The sequence below is a fragment of the Juglans regia genome, chromosome 10, assembly GCF_001411555.2.
Source record: "Juglans regia cultivar Chandler chromosome 10, Walnut 2.0, whole genome shotgun sequence".
Classification (NCBI taxonomy): domain Eukaryota; kingdom Viridiplantae; phylum Streptophyta; class Magnoliopsida; order Fagales; family Juglandaceae; genus Juglans; species Juglans regia.
In genome coordinates this window covers 13183978-13199243 of record NC_049910.1, presented here as the reverse complement: position 1 = coordinate 13199243, position 15266 = coordinate 13183978, and the positions used below count along the sequence as shown (strand labels likewise).

The window sequence follows — 15266 nt, the reverse complement described above, 5'->3', positions numbered from 1 at the left end:
TTTTTTAACCATGTTTTCTTTCTAATTTTAGTATAATATGCTTAATAGATATTTTATAAGATTTATAAATAATAATTGTTTTTAAAAAATATATTATATTTTATCTTAAATTATTAGTTATACTTGTTGATATATTATAAATTTAAATAATTATTTTTTTAAAAGAAAATAATACTATATTTTATCTTGAATTATAATTATAAGACAAGAATTATACTATATTTTATATTTAAAAAAAAAGAATTATTAATTATAAGACAAGAAAAACGTTTGTCTTAAGGAAAGAAATGTAAAAATCCCCGTCAAAAGACATTCTCTCTCTCCTTTCGTTCGTTGACGCGAAGCCTAATCTCTCTCTCTCTCGTGTCTCCAAAATCTGAATTCTGCAAGCGATGGACTTGAGAATTTAGTCGCTCTCGACGTTTGTTTGTTAACTTTGATTGGGTTCGGCCATGGCGGAGTCCTCCAAACAAGAGCTGGTCCAGCTTATGAAGCGCTTTGGGGCTTATCTCACCGTCAAGATTTCCAAACTCCTCCCTATCTCGCTCCAGAACCTGGTTCGTACATCCCACTCCTTTTGCTTCCAACCCCTGATATCGATTTGTGACACTCATTCGAAGTTCCATGGCGGATCTGCTGCTCATTTCATGTCAAGAATCCGTCCTTCTTTTCCAAATGTTTCCAGTAACCTAATGGTTTTTATTACCTCATGCTATAGTTTTAGTTTTTCCGAATTAGGTTCTTGCTTGAATATTACTTCCTGGTTTAGATTCTCTAAGAAACATTGATTTACAAACGAACATTGATTGACAATTATGGCTGTTTCTGATAAAGAAAATCTATATATTTTGGTGTTATAGATTGCCTGAAAAAAGATAGATTCTCACAAGATTTGATGGTTTTAATTAATCTTTCTGTCGTTTTAGCGAAAATATTAAGCTGTATCGCATTTGAATTTGAGTTAGTGAGGCCTAGTGGTCATTACTTGAGGATAGAATTGGATACAAAAATAATCTTTTTCTTTCACCATATTTTATATTTGTTTGGAGACATTATATTTGTCCATATTAGTTAAAATCTTGACCTCCCTAATACTACTTGAAAGTCAAGCTCTTTGTTGCAAGCCAAGCAGAACAGAAGATAGAGGGCAGTGTTAAGGCATTGCTGACATGGTTAAAGGAGTAATCTTGTGCTAGTGGAACTACTTGAATTTTTTTTAACACTTTTAGTACTTTACCAAGCTTATTTGAATCGGTGTCTTGAGGATCATATTGTTTTCACATATCTGTGCACTTCGTACTTTTGAGTGTTAAGGAGTTTGGAATTATTTCATTGATAGTAGGACTATGCAATGCCCGATCAGTAAGGTTGCTATTGCACCATTCAGTAGGCTAAACATGGCATCAAGTCCTTGGCATGTTTATTCTAGTAATTGTTCCCAAAATTAGGAGGGAGTTGAAGCCTGATGGACCTATAACCAAAGTTTGGTAAGCTTAATGAAACTCTATAAAAAGTATATTGGTTACTCGTGTGCTATCAAAAGAAAGGAAGAGGTAATGAAAGAAAGAAATGATGTCTAGACATAAAAATAAGTTTTTTGATAAGTTGCATGTCAAACAACTTATTTTGATTTCTAGACATCAAATAAAAATAAGTTTCTACAGGCCTTCCTTCAATGTAACATTACATGGATTCAATATATTGTTAGTTTTTATCTTGTGATTAGGGATTATCCCCTACACAGATTTCTATCTGGAATGATTTGGTGTTTCTCACCACTTTCAACATGGTAACAGAATTCACGATCTGTTGGGGCCATTGCGGGGCTTGCTATTGCAATAGTCTTCACTTGGAGGCTTTTGAGATCACCTAATCAACCTCGAAGAAGGCAACCCAAACGGCAAGCCGGTACACCTAGCAGTTCTGGTGTTAATACGCTTTCGAATGCAAATCCACTACTTCCTGGAATTTCTTCATCCTTGGAGAATTCGAGAGCGCAAAATGTTGTTGATGAGTTCTTTCAGTCGGTAAAGGTTAGTGTTGAGTTATTTTACACTACATTTGAATTATATATTACTTTACGTTGGCATGATTTATCTTAAGTTGCTAATTTCCCCTTTTTCAGCCAACTTTGGGGCAAATTGTAAGGCAGAAACTGAGTGAGGGAAGAAAGGTAATTGGCAGATGCTTTATGATAGTCTTGTTACCTAACCAAGATTATGTTGTTTTTGTTATCACAGACATATTATTTACAGGAAGGCTTAAGGACGTAGTAATGGTTCTCAAACAGCCACAAAATTTAAACTAAAATCCATAATAATCAATCTTGTCCTTTTCTTTGTCAACGTGAAAATAAGTGATTTCTCTATTTTGGTGAAGATATTGTAAAAAAGTTCAATGGCCATGAAGGACGGAACTGTTGCCTGCCTATAGATTTACCAATCAAATATGCTGGGTGGAGGATTCTTTGATTTTCTTTGTATCAAGTGTTCTGAAGTAAATTAATATAATAAGCTTCATTTGTTTTCGCATATGAAATGAGATGAGTTGAGATAAAAGTTGAAAGTTGAATAAAATATTGTTAGAATATATTTTTTTAATATTATTTTTGCTTTGAGATTTGAAAAATTTGAATTGTTTATTTTATTTTGTGTGTGAATTTGTAAAAGTGGTAATGATTATTAGATGAGATGAAATGAGATGAGATGAGAATAGTTGTGATTGTGAAAACAAACGAGGCCTAAGTTAAATTCACACAGTTCATGTATAATGCATGGACAATGTTATAGAATATCACCGATGCTGATAAGTTTCAGCAATTCACAGTCTCCAATGTTTAGTTCTTATGCTTTATGACAACCTCGCAATATTCTTTAGGAAAACAAGATACCAAAAACTATAAGCAAAGATATTAAATTATGAAGTCCACCTACTAACAATCTGCGACAAGTTGGTTTTTGATTGGTTGCAATAATGTTTTTGATGTTTCTTTCTAGGTTTAGGTTTTATAACTCATTAAGCTTTTGAAGGGCAGTGTGGCTTTCAGATGGGAATCATAAGCTTCTATGATATGCGGAGCATATAATCGACCAAGTATTATAATAATAAATACTTGAAGAATATAACCAAGAAATGTTATAATAGAAGGATTTCTCAAAGGTTTGACTTCGAGTTAATTTGCTTAAGAGGTTAGATTACTTGTATAAAATGTGAAATTTGCACGAATAGGCTATATGTGAGAAGACTTGGGTTTAAAACCTTTAGTATCTTTTTTAAGCAGATTAGACTATTTTTTGGTATTAGCCATTATCAAATAGACCATTCCATCTTTATTCTCTCGAGTTTTTTTTAACAAAATGCTTGTGAAATGCCCACCCCAAGAAATAGAGACCATGGAGGTCGTGAGCCATAGACCTCAATGCCCCTCCACGGTTGTGGAGATCCTTGTTTTGTTGAAAAATCTTTTCTTTGAGGGAATAATTGGCATTTTATTAGCATTGTGTTAGAAAAATCAACAGAATATAGACAGAATGATCAATTTGATAACAGCTTAAACTTCAAGGATCTATTTAATAAAGTTAAAAGCTTAAGAAAATTTGGTAATGCTTTGAAGTACGAGGAGTGACTAATTTCCCTATTCAATATGAATAGAAAGCCTAATGATTTTTTTGATAACATGGCAAAGCACAATGAGATATATATACACGTATAATTGTATATTCCTTATCTCTCTAAACTAGCACGCATGGGCGTTGCTCTATGTCCCGTATACTTGGGCATTTGCCTTCTTTTGATCAACAAAAATTTGTTTACCGATAAAAAAAAATGTATATTCCTTATCTAAGATATGGTAGTGGAATTAAGGGGTAGAAGATAGCAAAGTAACACCAATAGATATTCCTTTTTCTTATGAGCAAACACCAGTAGACGTTCACACATTAAAAAGTTATTTCCTCAATACCATGTCCTACTAAATTTAACACCTACTTTCAATAAAGCAAGTCTGTAACTGACTCTTTTCTGGTTTAGGTTTGATACACCAGATTATGGTGTTAAACGGATTTCAAGAACAAGAGTGTGATTATCTGACTGTTGAAATAATATTTGCATTTGGAACTAGAGTGTTCATGTGTGTATATATATAGTGAGCTGTGGATCGATGTACATTAAATGCAAGGTGTGCTTCAAGTCTCAAGATACTATCTTCCCACCATTATTGCTGAGGAATTCTTGAATCTCTTGGTTTATTTGTTTTATATCAGCTAAAGCTTCCATCTGAAATGTGACTACATTTGTAAATTTGGCTGCTACTGTTGTTCTGGATGTCTGAAGTTTTCTCTGCTGCCCACTACCACATCATTTTATTTAGAAGACAACACCTATGAGTTCAGCTTTTTCTGTGTTTTAAGTGATTGGAAGCCTCTTGTTCCACTCCCTTATTAACGTGCTTCTCAGCTCTCTACTGCTTGTTATGAAATTAATTTCCACCGAGTTTAACTGCGTTAAAATTCTAGTTTGATTTCCACTTTTAGTTTTGGTCTAGGTTTAATGCGCTTGTAGGAAATGTATCACCACTGGTAATTTGCTAGTATTCAGTACTTTACGAAAGAAATCGCTTCATATAAATTATAGTTTGTTTTGCTTATTTGATTTAAGACTTTTCTCTGTCTGTAGGTAACCTGTCGTTTAGTCGGAGTGATCCTCGAGGAAAGTAGTCCAGAGGAGATCCAGGTGATGCAACTCTTTGTTTAGTGAACTCTGTTGTTGTAAATGCAGCCTGGAAAAAGACTGATGTTGTTTACTATTTTTATGGCAGAAACAAGCTACTGTAAGGTCCTCTGTGCTGGAAGTACTGTTGGAAATCACGAAATTTTGTGATCTTTATCTTATGGAAACAGTTTTGGATGATGAAAGTGAAGTGCGTACAGGCCTTTTTAACTATTTTATTCTGTGACAGTTAACCAATATTATATTTTTCTGAGAATATGCTGTGTCGTGATTTGCTTTATAATGCCAGTGGGAAAGTTTTCAAGCACTTAACTGCATGTGTTTGCCGTGCCCATACTCTTGTACCTTTCTGCATGTTTACCATGTTCAAAATTTGTTAACTATTTTTACAGTGCTGATACCGTAACACGGTATTAGCATTTTCTTAAATATGAGAATATTAAAAAGAAAGTGTACTATTAGTATTTACTAATGGTTGAGGTTAAAATATATTTTGCCTGCTTCCCCTCTGCTTGGGTTTCTTGTGCTTGTAATATGTTTATTTTACAAGGATTTTACAATGTTATGGTACCATATACTTTATCATCTGGGCTGACTTGTGGCCTGCAAAATTTGTACCATCTATAGAGACAAATTTGGATATGTTGACATGTAAGAATCTAAGACAATTTTTTGTATACTCCCTGTGTACACAGGCTATGCCTAGTTCATTCGCATCAATGAAATTTACCTCATACATACAAAAAAAAAAAAAAAAAAAGAATCTAAGACAATAATTTGTTTGTGCTTCGTACTTGGTTGTTAAAACTTCTATTTTAGTATCAACATGGTTGGGGTTGTGTTATCCTAGTCTCAGCTAATTGTTAGTGGCTTGAAGTAAAATTCATTCTGCAGACTGCTCTATTGTAGAGCTTTCTTGCTTCTGTATTATACTTTTTTACTTAAAACATTAAATCTTTTCATATGTGTGATAAACTTTTGTCTACAGAAAAAGGTTCTTCTGGCTTTAGAAGATGCTGGGGTTTTCACATCTGGTGGTCTGGTCAAAGACAAGGTAAATAAATGTCGCTTCTGAGCATTATGTGACCATAATCTATTCACAATCTTATTTTAATGTCGTGGAATTGTTGGATATGCATTTACTAGCTGTGCATGTGTGTGGGCTTACATGTGTGACGCCAAAATACACAATGTAACCTTGTAACAATTACACTCGGTCTGTATACCATATGATAACAAGCATAGGCCTTCAGCCTTATGTCAAGTAGTGGGACACATCTTACAAAAAGAATAACAAACTGCCACTCACTGGACATGTTTGAATGACCTTGGCTGAAATTGGAATCTGGGAAAATTATGAAGTAACTCAAACCTAATCAGGGATGATAGCCTTGGATGTTGGCATTTTCTTCTTTCTTGTAGCCTACAATGAATTGACTATAATAACATCAGGGCAAGCACCATTATTGACAAGAACACTGTGTCTAGCACGTGGCCGTGAACAAGAGTGATAATAATTGGTGGGTTAGGCATGCTCACTGAGGGCTATTGCTGTTGAAAAACAACATTGAGCATAATTATGGGCACAGAGAATGAAAACACACAAACACATACCGATTTGGCGTTGTAGTGAAGAAATGCATGGACACAATCCTCTCTGGAAAGATTAGACTCTGCAACATGATGTTTCCATTTGGCTTATCAGTTCTATTGGCTAGGATAACTTTCAAGTGATTAAAGGTTGCAATTCTTCTTACTGATTAGGTTTCCCCATTTCAGTTACTTGTTTCTTCTTTTTCTTCTTCTTATTATTGTTGTTGCTGTTGTTGATATTATATTTCATAGTTATTCAATTGTGAAATGCGTTGCAGGTTCTTTTCTGTAGTACAGAGATTGGTCGGTCATCTTTTGTACGGCAATTGGAACCAGATTGGCATATTGACTCAAATCCTGAAATCATTTCACAGTTAGCTGTATGTTATTGCCACAAATCATCATTTTATAGATATTTATCCGCAATCATGTTTGTAATGTTTTGATATCAATATATAAAGCATCATAATGCATACCTTCTTAATATTATACTTATTTTGTTACAGAGATTCATCAAATATCAACTTCACATATCTCCTACCAAACCCGAACGGACTGCCCCGAATGTATTCAGCGCCCCATCCTTGGAACAGTTCTTTGGATGTGTCTAATTCTGAAAACCAGTAAAAAGGTGCAAATATAATTTGAACTTTTGTTAGGTTGTCTTTCTCCCTTCTAAATTTTCCCCGTACCTCAAGTTTCTGCTCGATACAGCAGAATGTTCTTTGGGTACTCATACGGTTGGTATTCAGACGAAAACTTTGTAGTCCTCCAATGTTCTTTAAAATTTGTGTAATAGATTTGGTCCACATTCAAACTTGGACATCGGAAATTTAATCAAATGGATGCTGTTTGTATCGTATTCCAAAAATGTCGCCTTATTTCAATTTTGTCTCTTGTTTGTCTGTCTGTCATTGTAACTTCAGTGCAGGCCAGTTGGCTAGTTTTGGTGGATGTCTTGCTTGTCCTATAATTATGCTTTCAAGTAATTATTAAGGTGCTCCCGAAGTATGGATGTGTGGTACTTTCATCCTATTATATATAGGAAATTGATGTTTATATAAGTAATTTTAATTACATGACATGTAGGAATATGATGGGATTAACACGTTATTCATACTTTCAGAGTGCCTAATAATTTTTTCTATATCTTAAAGAATAGTGTCATTTCTTCTCCAGGGTTCGTTTGGATACAAAAATCATCTCATCTTATCTCATTATTACAACTTTATCAAATTTCTAAGAATGTCAATGTTATTTTCTATCTTGATAATCTCGAAGACAACATCCATAACCTCTTTAATATCATGTTGATCAATGACTTGAACTTGTTTTTTTCCTTTTCCTAACTTGGACTCTAGAACTAAACCATTTATTTCCTTTATCCTGGTGTCTCACTGTCATTTGCATCGTGATCGGATTCGTCATCCGAGTCACCTAAACGCTCTAACAACACATTGTTATCCTTGACACACCTCACACCTGCATCAGTTGCGGAACCAATATCATCAAAAACCAGCCTAGAGGAAGGTGCCCAAGCCCTCTCATTGGTGGTAGTTATATTGTTAAACAACATGAGAGAAAACATAGGTAAAAGTATAATATCTGCAACTTTTTTGCCCACCAAGCCTCTGTAGCATCAATTGTTTTTTTCACAGGATCCCATCCATGACCAGTTTCATTTCGTATCAATTTCATCCAAATATTCTAATCTTTTTTCAAGTAGTAATGCTTCATACAGTTGAAGAATGTACAAACGTTGTGTAGTCGTTTTAAAAAAGAGTGAGGTTCACTATTAAAAAATTAATTAATGTTATATATAGTTGTAGAGTGCACAAACGTTGTGTAGTTATTTTAAAAAAGAGTAAGGTTCACTATTAAAAAATTAATTAATTTTTTTTTTCATGTAAGTCCAATATTTATTCATTTTTTTTTCAAAGTGATTGCACGACGTTTACGTACCCACGACTGCAAGTCTGCAACTATCATTTCTCTTTTTCAAATTATCCAGTTTGTTCTTAAGTTGTTTATAAGAATATTGTCTGCCCATCTTTTCACTAAATTTGTTTATCACGTTTCTCCACCCCTATCTTATTAAAATGTGTTCTTGGGCGGTTACCAGCCTGAATCTCACTAATACATACGTCAAGATAATTCTCCAACATTTTATCTGTCCAAATTATTCTCATTGTCAAGAGTATTTGCAGTGGCAGCAGCAATGTTGCTTTGGCTTTTCTTAGTCATGTTTGTTTCCTACACAATAGATATACTAAAAATTATGAAAGATATGTTTGTGACAGAATCGAAGTGGATACAGTAAAAAAAAAAAAATTCTCATGATTGGGAACAACCTATGCATTAAATAAACAAAGTAGAAGCTTGGTGACAAGAGATAACTCTCACAAATGGCATAGTCATCATTGCAATAACATGATCCATTCACACTTGATCATAGCCCATCTGAAGTAAAAAATGATTTGAAAGTCAAGCAATACTTGAAAATGAGAAATACAATCTGAACCAACTCTACTAAAAGAACAGTGATAGAGAAGATGTGCACAGACTACCTCTTCTACAATTACTAACAAAAGTTTTCCTATTAAGATCAACCATAACAATGCCAATGGTATTTTTTTTTTCCACATAATAACAGGCATTGAAATCTGGCAAAGGAAAACCAGAAAACCCAATTAATATACAGGTGTAATTAGTAGAGTTTTCCTCTAAACTGGGTTGGAGGAAGTTTCTTCCAACCCATTTAAAAAATTGACGTGTGCCTTGAGCATGGGACCCAAAACAAAGCATACAAAAAAAAAAACAAAAAAAAAACTGATAAACCAAATCTTATTCCCTCTAGCAAATCACACATCTCTTGGGGGCAGTTACATTATCAACTGCCAGAACAATACCACTAACTACCAAAGATGTCAACCTTCAACAAGGAGCAATGCACTCCAAATCAAAAAATGCTGAAGAAAATGCACCAACATACAATGAAAAAAGAGTTATAGTGGAAACTCAAAATTTTCCTATATATAACTTCAGCAAATCTCTCATTCAGGCCATGATCTCACTAGAAAGCAGCCACCTTGATAATTGCTCTAAAAACAAGACAACCAGACAACTCCAGTCTCCCCCTTTAAGATATAAGAAAAACAACTAGTCCTTATTTACTCCTAAACCAAAAGACTGATCTGGAAATTAAAAGTGCAATGAGTTAATCAACATGGCACATTTTTCTGCGGCGACAACATAACCAGGGTTTTCCTTCACGTCATCTGTCTATACTGAGCAACGGGCCTCATTCCCCCCCATGAAACCTGTATTCTGATGAAGGTGGGACTTGATTCCAAACCTTTACTTTAACAAGTTGTAGAGTTCACTAACAAGTTTCCAGCTCCTTTGACAGTCTCTCCTCTTTTCCATATTTCTGTATAAAGTTAATGAACACTTTAATCTTTCAGTAAATCATAGATTACCAAAGTTCAATATCTCATCCATGACTCCACTTAGAGCAATATTCCATACAGGTAATTTTTGGACAATTGAGAAGCTTTTTTTTTTTAATTGGAGCATCACTTTCAGAAATTCTATTTGCCCATTCCAGTCCGATCCTAGTTCATTTCGCTTTCCTACTCAATCAAAGAACTCTTCCCTCCACTGCACAAACTAACTTCAACCCCTATTTTTCACATTGAATTACTATTTAAACCTGAAACAAACTCATGACTACTTTGAACTCAGGTGAAATTGAGATTTTATTTCCAAAAGAGATAAAAGTTCCAGTCCAAGTCTTTCCTGATTCCATGTTCCTTTAAACGTTTCACACATTGAATCTGTTCAACAAGAAGTACCACCTAAGAAGGCACAGTTTAGTTAAAACTAAAACTAAAAAAAAATGTATAATTAAAAATTTTAAAGAAACATATTGGGTTTTTCCTTGAATATTACTATTCAAAAATCTCAGAAGTACTGAACTCCGAATCATTCTCTTGAAGCTCATCCTCTTCATCATAAATGATCCGCTTGCCCCGAAATGACCTAGCCCAATAGGGAAATCCCAATTCGTTGGGCCTTTCTATTTGATTATATCGAAAGGCCCAAGGGCGCCATATTCTAGGAGCCCAAACTATGTGATTGAATAAATCCTCCTCTATCTGTTGCCGTTCGAGGACTCCTTCTCGTTCCCCTTCTTCAAACTCCGATTCGTATTGTTCATAGAGAAATCTCTGATCAACGATAGAACAAGATCCATTTTGGATCATATCTAAGGGATTCCTTGGTTCGGGCCGTTCAAAAAATAGGGAACAGTTTTCGATTAATTCCTTAATTGTTTTCAGCAAACAAAAATATTTTTATAAAGCACCAACACATACTTCATATAGCCTTCCTTGTGTTTTTTGCGCTGAAGTGAGAATATCAAATAGATTCCAGCATTCTATTTACCATATCCATGATTATTCAACGTGCCTTCCACAAGTAGAACAGAACAATCTCAAAAAAAATACCCAGAAATCAAGCTCACACGTTAAAATCAAATTCTCGTTCACAAAGAAAGAACAAACAAGCAAATAAATAAATATACAGATTTCTCTTTTATAAAGAACGAAGAAAGCGAAAAAAGCATTACGTAAATGCAGCAATGTGCTCTCCAAAAAATTTTGCAGCTTATCAACGAAATTCCACCGTTGGTATTAGAAGAAGAGTAATGTCAGAGAGAAGTCATTATAGCAGTGTACACTTTACACTCACTGCGTGGTTGCTTCTAGTTGATTGTTCTCAACACTCACTTGGAGAGATGTGTGGTTTCGATGATGTCACATCATATGTACAAAATGGATACTCTCAATAATAACTTCTATCTATATTTATTCTTAAAAGAAAGAACATAAAACAGAAAAAACAAACGTAATCCGAAACTACTCTCAAATCGTCAAAGAATCGGGTTTCTGCGAACACCAAAAAGTAGAACGAAAATGGGGGAAAATGCTTGAAGTGAAACGTACCGCATCTACGGATTGGAAATGTAGATTGGCAGAGAGATTACACGGTGTGAAATTAATAATCTTTATACATTGCCCGACTGTAATTATGTGAAATAGATATGTTTCCTATCCGATTAGAGATGAGAATTGAGTAACCGTAATCCGAAACTACCTTTTTTTTTTGTTAGTTCGCAATTTTCACTGAAACCAACTTCTTCTATTTTCACGTTTTGGGGGCAAGCCTTCAAATTTGAGCTCTTATATTAGAAATGCTCAGAAACAGTTAGGTGCGATACTCATTTTCACACCGACCAATAGCATTTCAACATGTATGAGATGAATTGATCACATCTTATTAAATCAACTTTATTCATTTCCATCTTCTCTCCCCTTTCGATTCTCTCCTCTCCCCTTTCGATCCCCGATTCTCCTCTCTCCTTTCGATTCTCTGCTCTTTCTCTCCCCTCCAGATTTTTCTTTTCCTCTCCCCTCCTGATTCTCTTCTTTCTCTCCTCTCCCATTTTTCCTTTCTCTCTTCTCTCCCCCGCGCCCTATGCTCTTTCTCCTCTCATCGAGTAGTTTGGAACAAACCAACTGGTCTTTAGCCATTAAGACATGGACATTAAAATGATGAGAAATGATATTTGTAGTCGTGAGTGTGCAAGCTCTATGCAGTCGCTTTGAAAAAAATGAATAAATACGAGACTCACATGAAAAGAAATTAATTTTTTAATAATAAACCCCACTCTTTCTCAAAGCGTCTGCACGACGCTTACGCATTTCACGACTATACGTAATATTACTCTAAAATTATATAAACGCTCGTTTCTTATTTGAATAGCATTTTCCATCCATATATAATGGGTGTGTGCTCGTTTCTTATTTGAATAGCATTTTGGGTATAGGAAGGCATTGATTTTTTATATGGGAAGACCTCCTTGAAGAGATATTTGAGCCCCCATAATTTTAGCTAAGAGATAAAGTCAAGAAGGAACTTAGATTTCTAAGAAAAAATGACTCAAACTCCTAATAAGAGATAGACTTAGACTCTTAAAAGAAAAATATTTCACAAGGTAAATTGAACTCTATCACTTTAAGAAAATAACCTCTATAAATAGCCTACAAGAGGTAACAAAAACTCAACTTGATTCACTTCTTCTTTACATACATTTGCTCTCATATTGCTATACCGACTTTGGCAACAGAGACTCCACATGACAACCATTGCTGCCCCTTCATTTGTTGCATGTGATCTGTGTGGTTGGTAGTGTGAAACACGTCCTTAACAGTGGTGCTATCTATGGGATCTTTACAGATTTCAACATGATTTTCACATGTCAACTACTATGCTATCACAGGCAAACCGTGATTTCTTAATGCTGGAAAGGAGAGTAGGGGAAATTTGCGACTCACAAGATTGTCTCTAAAAACCATATAAGATCTCTTCAACTTTATTATTTCCTATTTTTTATTCTCCTAATGCTATAGTGAATGGTAAAAAAAAATAAAAAAAGGAGAAAGAACACGGGAAGCATACTGCACGTGCAGTATGCACTGGGCACGTACAACGTGCACCCAGTTCCATTCAAGACATGCACCCAGTTCCATCACCAGGCAGAACCTGTGCACACCATTGATCGGCCGGTAATACACCGTGATGCGACGGTGTCAGAGATACAATGACGGCGGATTAGAGCGTTGTGTGTGCTGCGATAAGAGGCCGCCAGCTGCTGGAGGTTCACGCATTGGCGTCTATGAATTGGTGGAGACGTCACTGGCAGTCACCGAAACTGTCGGTGCTATCTATTGCCGGCTGGTTATTTCCTTCACCATGGAGCCACTCACGTCGACCATAGTGTGTGCAAAGGAAGCACGTCGCCGACCACCATGAAGGTTTGCAAACCAGCCGTCTGTGAGCTGGCAGGTTTGCCACAAGCCTCCACCTCACCGCTGGCAATTTGTATCTCCGGTAGGGTGTTTCCTCGACGCCGGGAGCCATCCACACTGGCCACGACGTTGCAGGCAGAGAAAATCAATGCTAACATCCAACATGTCCGTTGACTCAGCCCCCCTGCGGAGCTTGCCGTGCCTGTTGCCTGCCACCTTCGTGAGTGGCTAGGCATGACTTTGGCCACTGGGCCAAGCACTAGGACAGAGCCGAGCCGCCAACGACCAAGGAGCAACATGCTACTGGCAGGTCCATCTGCCAACAACTCACCAGCCAGCAAGGGTGTCAGTGACCACCACACAACTCGCCGACGACGTCCATCACCAGCACTCCTCTCCCCCGTCACTCTGCTCGCTGCATCACCCCACAAGGTGTCGTCAACCGCACCATGCACGTTTCCCAAAAAAGAAGTCAAGTGTTCATGTGCCTGCAGAACCGCTGCCAACCACCACCTAAGACACCGGCTTCTTCTGCCCCGACACAATGGTCCCCGACCACGGAGGTGTTGTTCCCCATCACTCCTAGCCGCCATCAATGGTGCTCACCACAAGAGATCAATACCAGTGATGCTGCACGTTGCGAACTCTAGCTGCCTGGAGCTGCCAGTGGTGGTGTTGCTAAGAGGGAGGACATCAGAAAATGCCGGAACTCCTGTAACCAGCAAGAACGTCCCAGACCATGGAAACATTGCTCATGCCCAATGTGAACCAACCGAAAAGACTCCTTCATATCACGTTGCTCATGCCCAATGGTGCTCACCACAAGAGATCAATACCAGCGATGCTGCACGTTGCGAACTCTAGCTGCCTGGAGCTGCCAGTGGTGGTGTTGCTAAGAGGGAGGACATCAGAAAACGTCGGAACTCCTGTAACCAGCAAGAAAGTCCCAGACTATGGAAACGTTGCTCATGCCCAATGTGAACCAACCGAAAAGACTCCTTCGTATCACCGACCAAAAGTTCAGATAAGATCTCTCACTTTTTGTCTCTTATTTCTTCTATTAAACATCTGCGCATTAAAAGGAAAATCCGAGAGGGGTATACTGTAACAACAAAACAAGTGCAGATTCGCACAAGTGCAGATAATATCTCTCAATTGCTAGCTACGTTCATGATGGGCAGCGCCCCTTGGTGGGAAACAAGACCTGTGCCACTTGGCGGGAAACAAGACTTGCGCCCCTCGGCCGATAACAAGCCCAATGCCCCTCGACGAGCAACAAGACTAACGCCTTGGGTAAGTAACCATACCAATGTCTCTCGGCGAGTAACAGACCCGACACCTCCACCATGCAACCAGACTAAGGTCTTTGTGGAAAGCATTTGTGGTTCTGTCATTGCCCGTAACAAGGCATGGCTACCTGCGAGCATCGCCCATGTATCACCAGCCTTCACCACACATTAGCGGGAGGGCTCAAGTTTACAAATCTCAAACTTGTAATTTTTATTACACTTACCTATTTCGTGTTAGTGAAAATCTCTCAGGACGCGGTGCAATCAAGAAGGGCGTAGAGATCAAAGTACCCCATGACCCACTCAGCAATTAAGAAGGGCGTGGAGTCAAAGAACCACACGACCCACTTAGCAATTAAGAAGGGTGTGGAGGTCAAAGAACCACATGACCCACTCAACAATCAAGAAGGGTGTGGAGGTCAAAGGACCCCACGACCCACTCAGCAATCAAGAAGGGCGTGGAAGTCAAAGGACCCCACGACCCACTTAGCAACCAGAAGAAGACTCGCGCCCCTTGGCGAGCAACAAGACCCGCGCCACTTGGCGGGCTACAACACCAACACCCCTTGGCGACCAACAAGATCCACGCCTTTCGGCAGACAACAAAACCGACATCTCCACCATGCAACCAGACCAAGGTCTCAGTGAAAAGCATATGTGGTTCTATCACTGCCCGTGCCAAGGCATGGCTACCTGCGGGCATCACCCATGTATGACCAGCCTTCACCACGCTTTAGAGGGGAGGCTCAGGTTCACAAATCTCAAACTTGTAATTTGTATTACA

The 15266-nt window shown here is 37.4% G+C and overlaps 1 protein-coding gene across 2 annotated transcripts; it reads left to right on the top strand.

Annotated features, from left to right (window-relative positions):
• Window positions 1-281: 281 nt before the first annotated feature.
• LOC108984393 (peroxisome biogenesis protein 22-like) lies at window positions 282-7192 on the top strand. Of its 2 annotated transcripts, none has more exons than XM_018956328.2 (8): window positions 282-557; window positions 1797-2033; window positions 2126-2173; window positions 4675-4731; window positions 4817-4918; window positions 5717-5782; window positions 6600-6701; window positions 6828-7192. In XM_018956328.2, the coding sequence occupies exons 1-8, from the start codon at window positions 453-455 to the stop codon at window positions 6930-6932; spliced, it is 822 nt and encodes a 273-aa protein (XP_018811873.1). In that variant the 5' UTR covers window positions 282-452; the 3' UTR covers window positions 6933-7192. The 2 variants fall into 2 exon arrangements, with proteins under 2 accessions (XP_018811873.1, XP_018811874.1); XM_018956329.2 differs by having other exon boundaries at window positions 289-557; window positions 4817-4828.
• Window positions 7193-15266: the final 8074 nt, after the last annotated feature.

Coding starts and splice junctions, on each gene's coding strand:
- LOC108984393 (XM_018956328.2), top strand. CDS start 453: ATGGCGGAGTCCTCCAAACAAGAGCTGGTCCAGCTTATGAAGCGCTTT. Junction 4,732..4,816: donor GTAGTCCAGAGGAGATCCAG/GTGATGCAACTC, acceptor TTTTTATGGCAG/AAACAAGCTACTGTAAGGTC. Junction 4,919..5,716: donor TTTTGGATGATGAAAGTGAA/GTGCGTACAGGC, acceptor TTTTGTCTACAG/AAAAAGGTTCTTCTGGCTTT.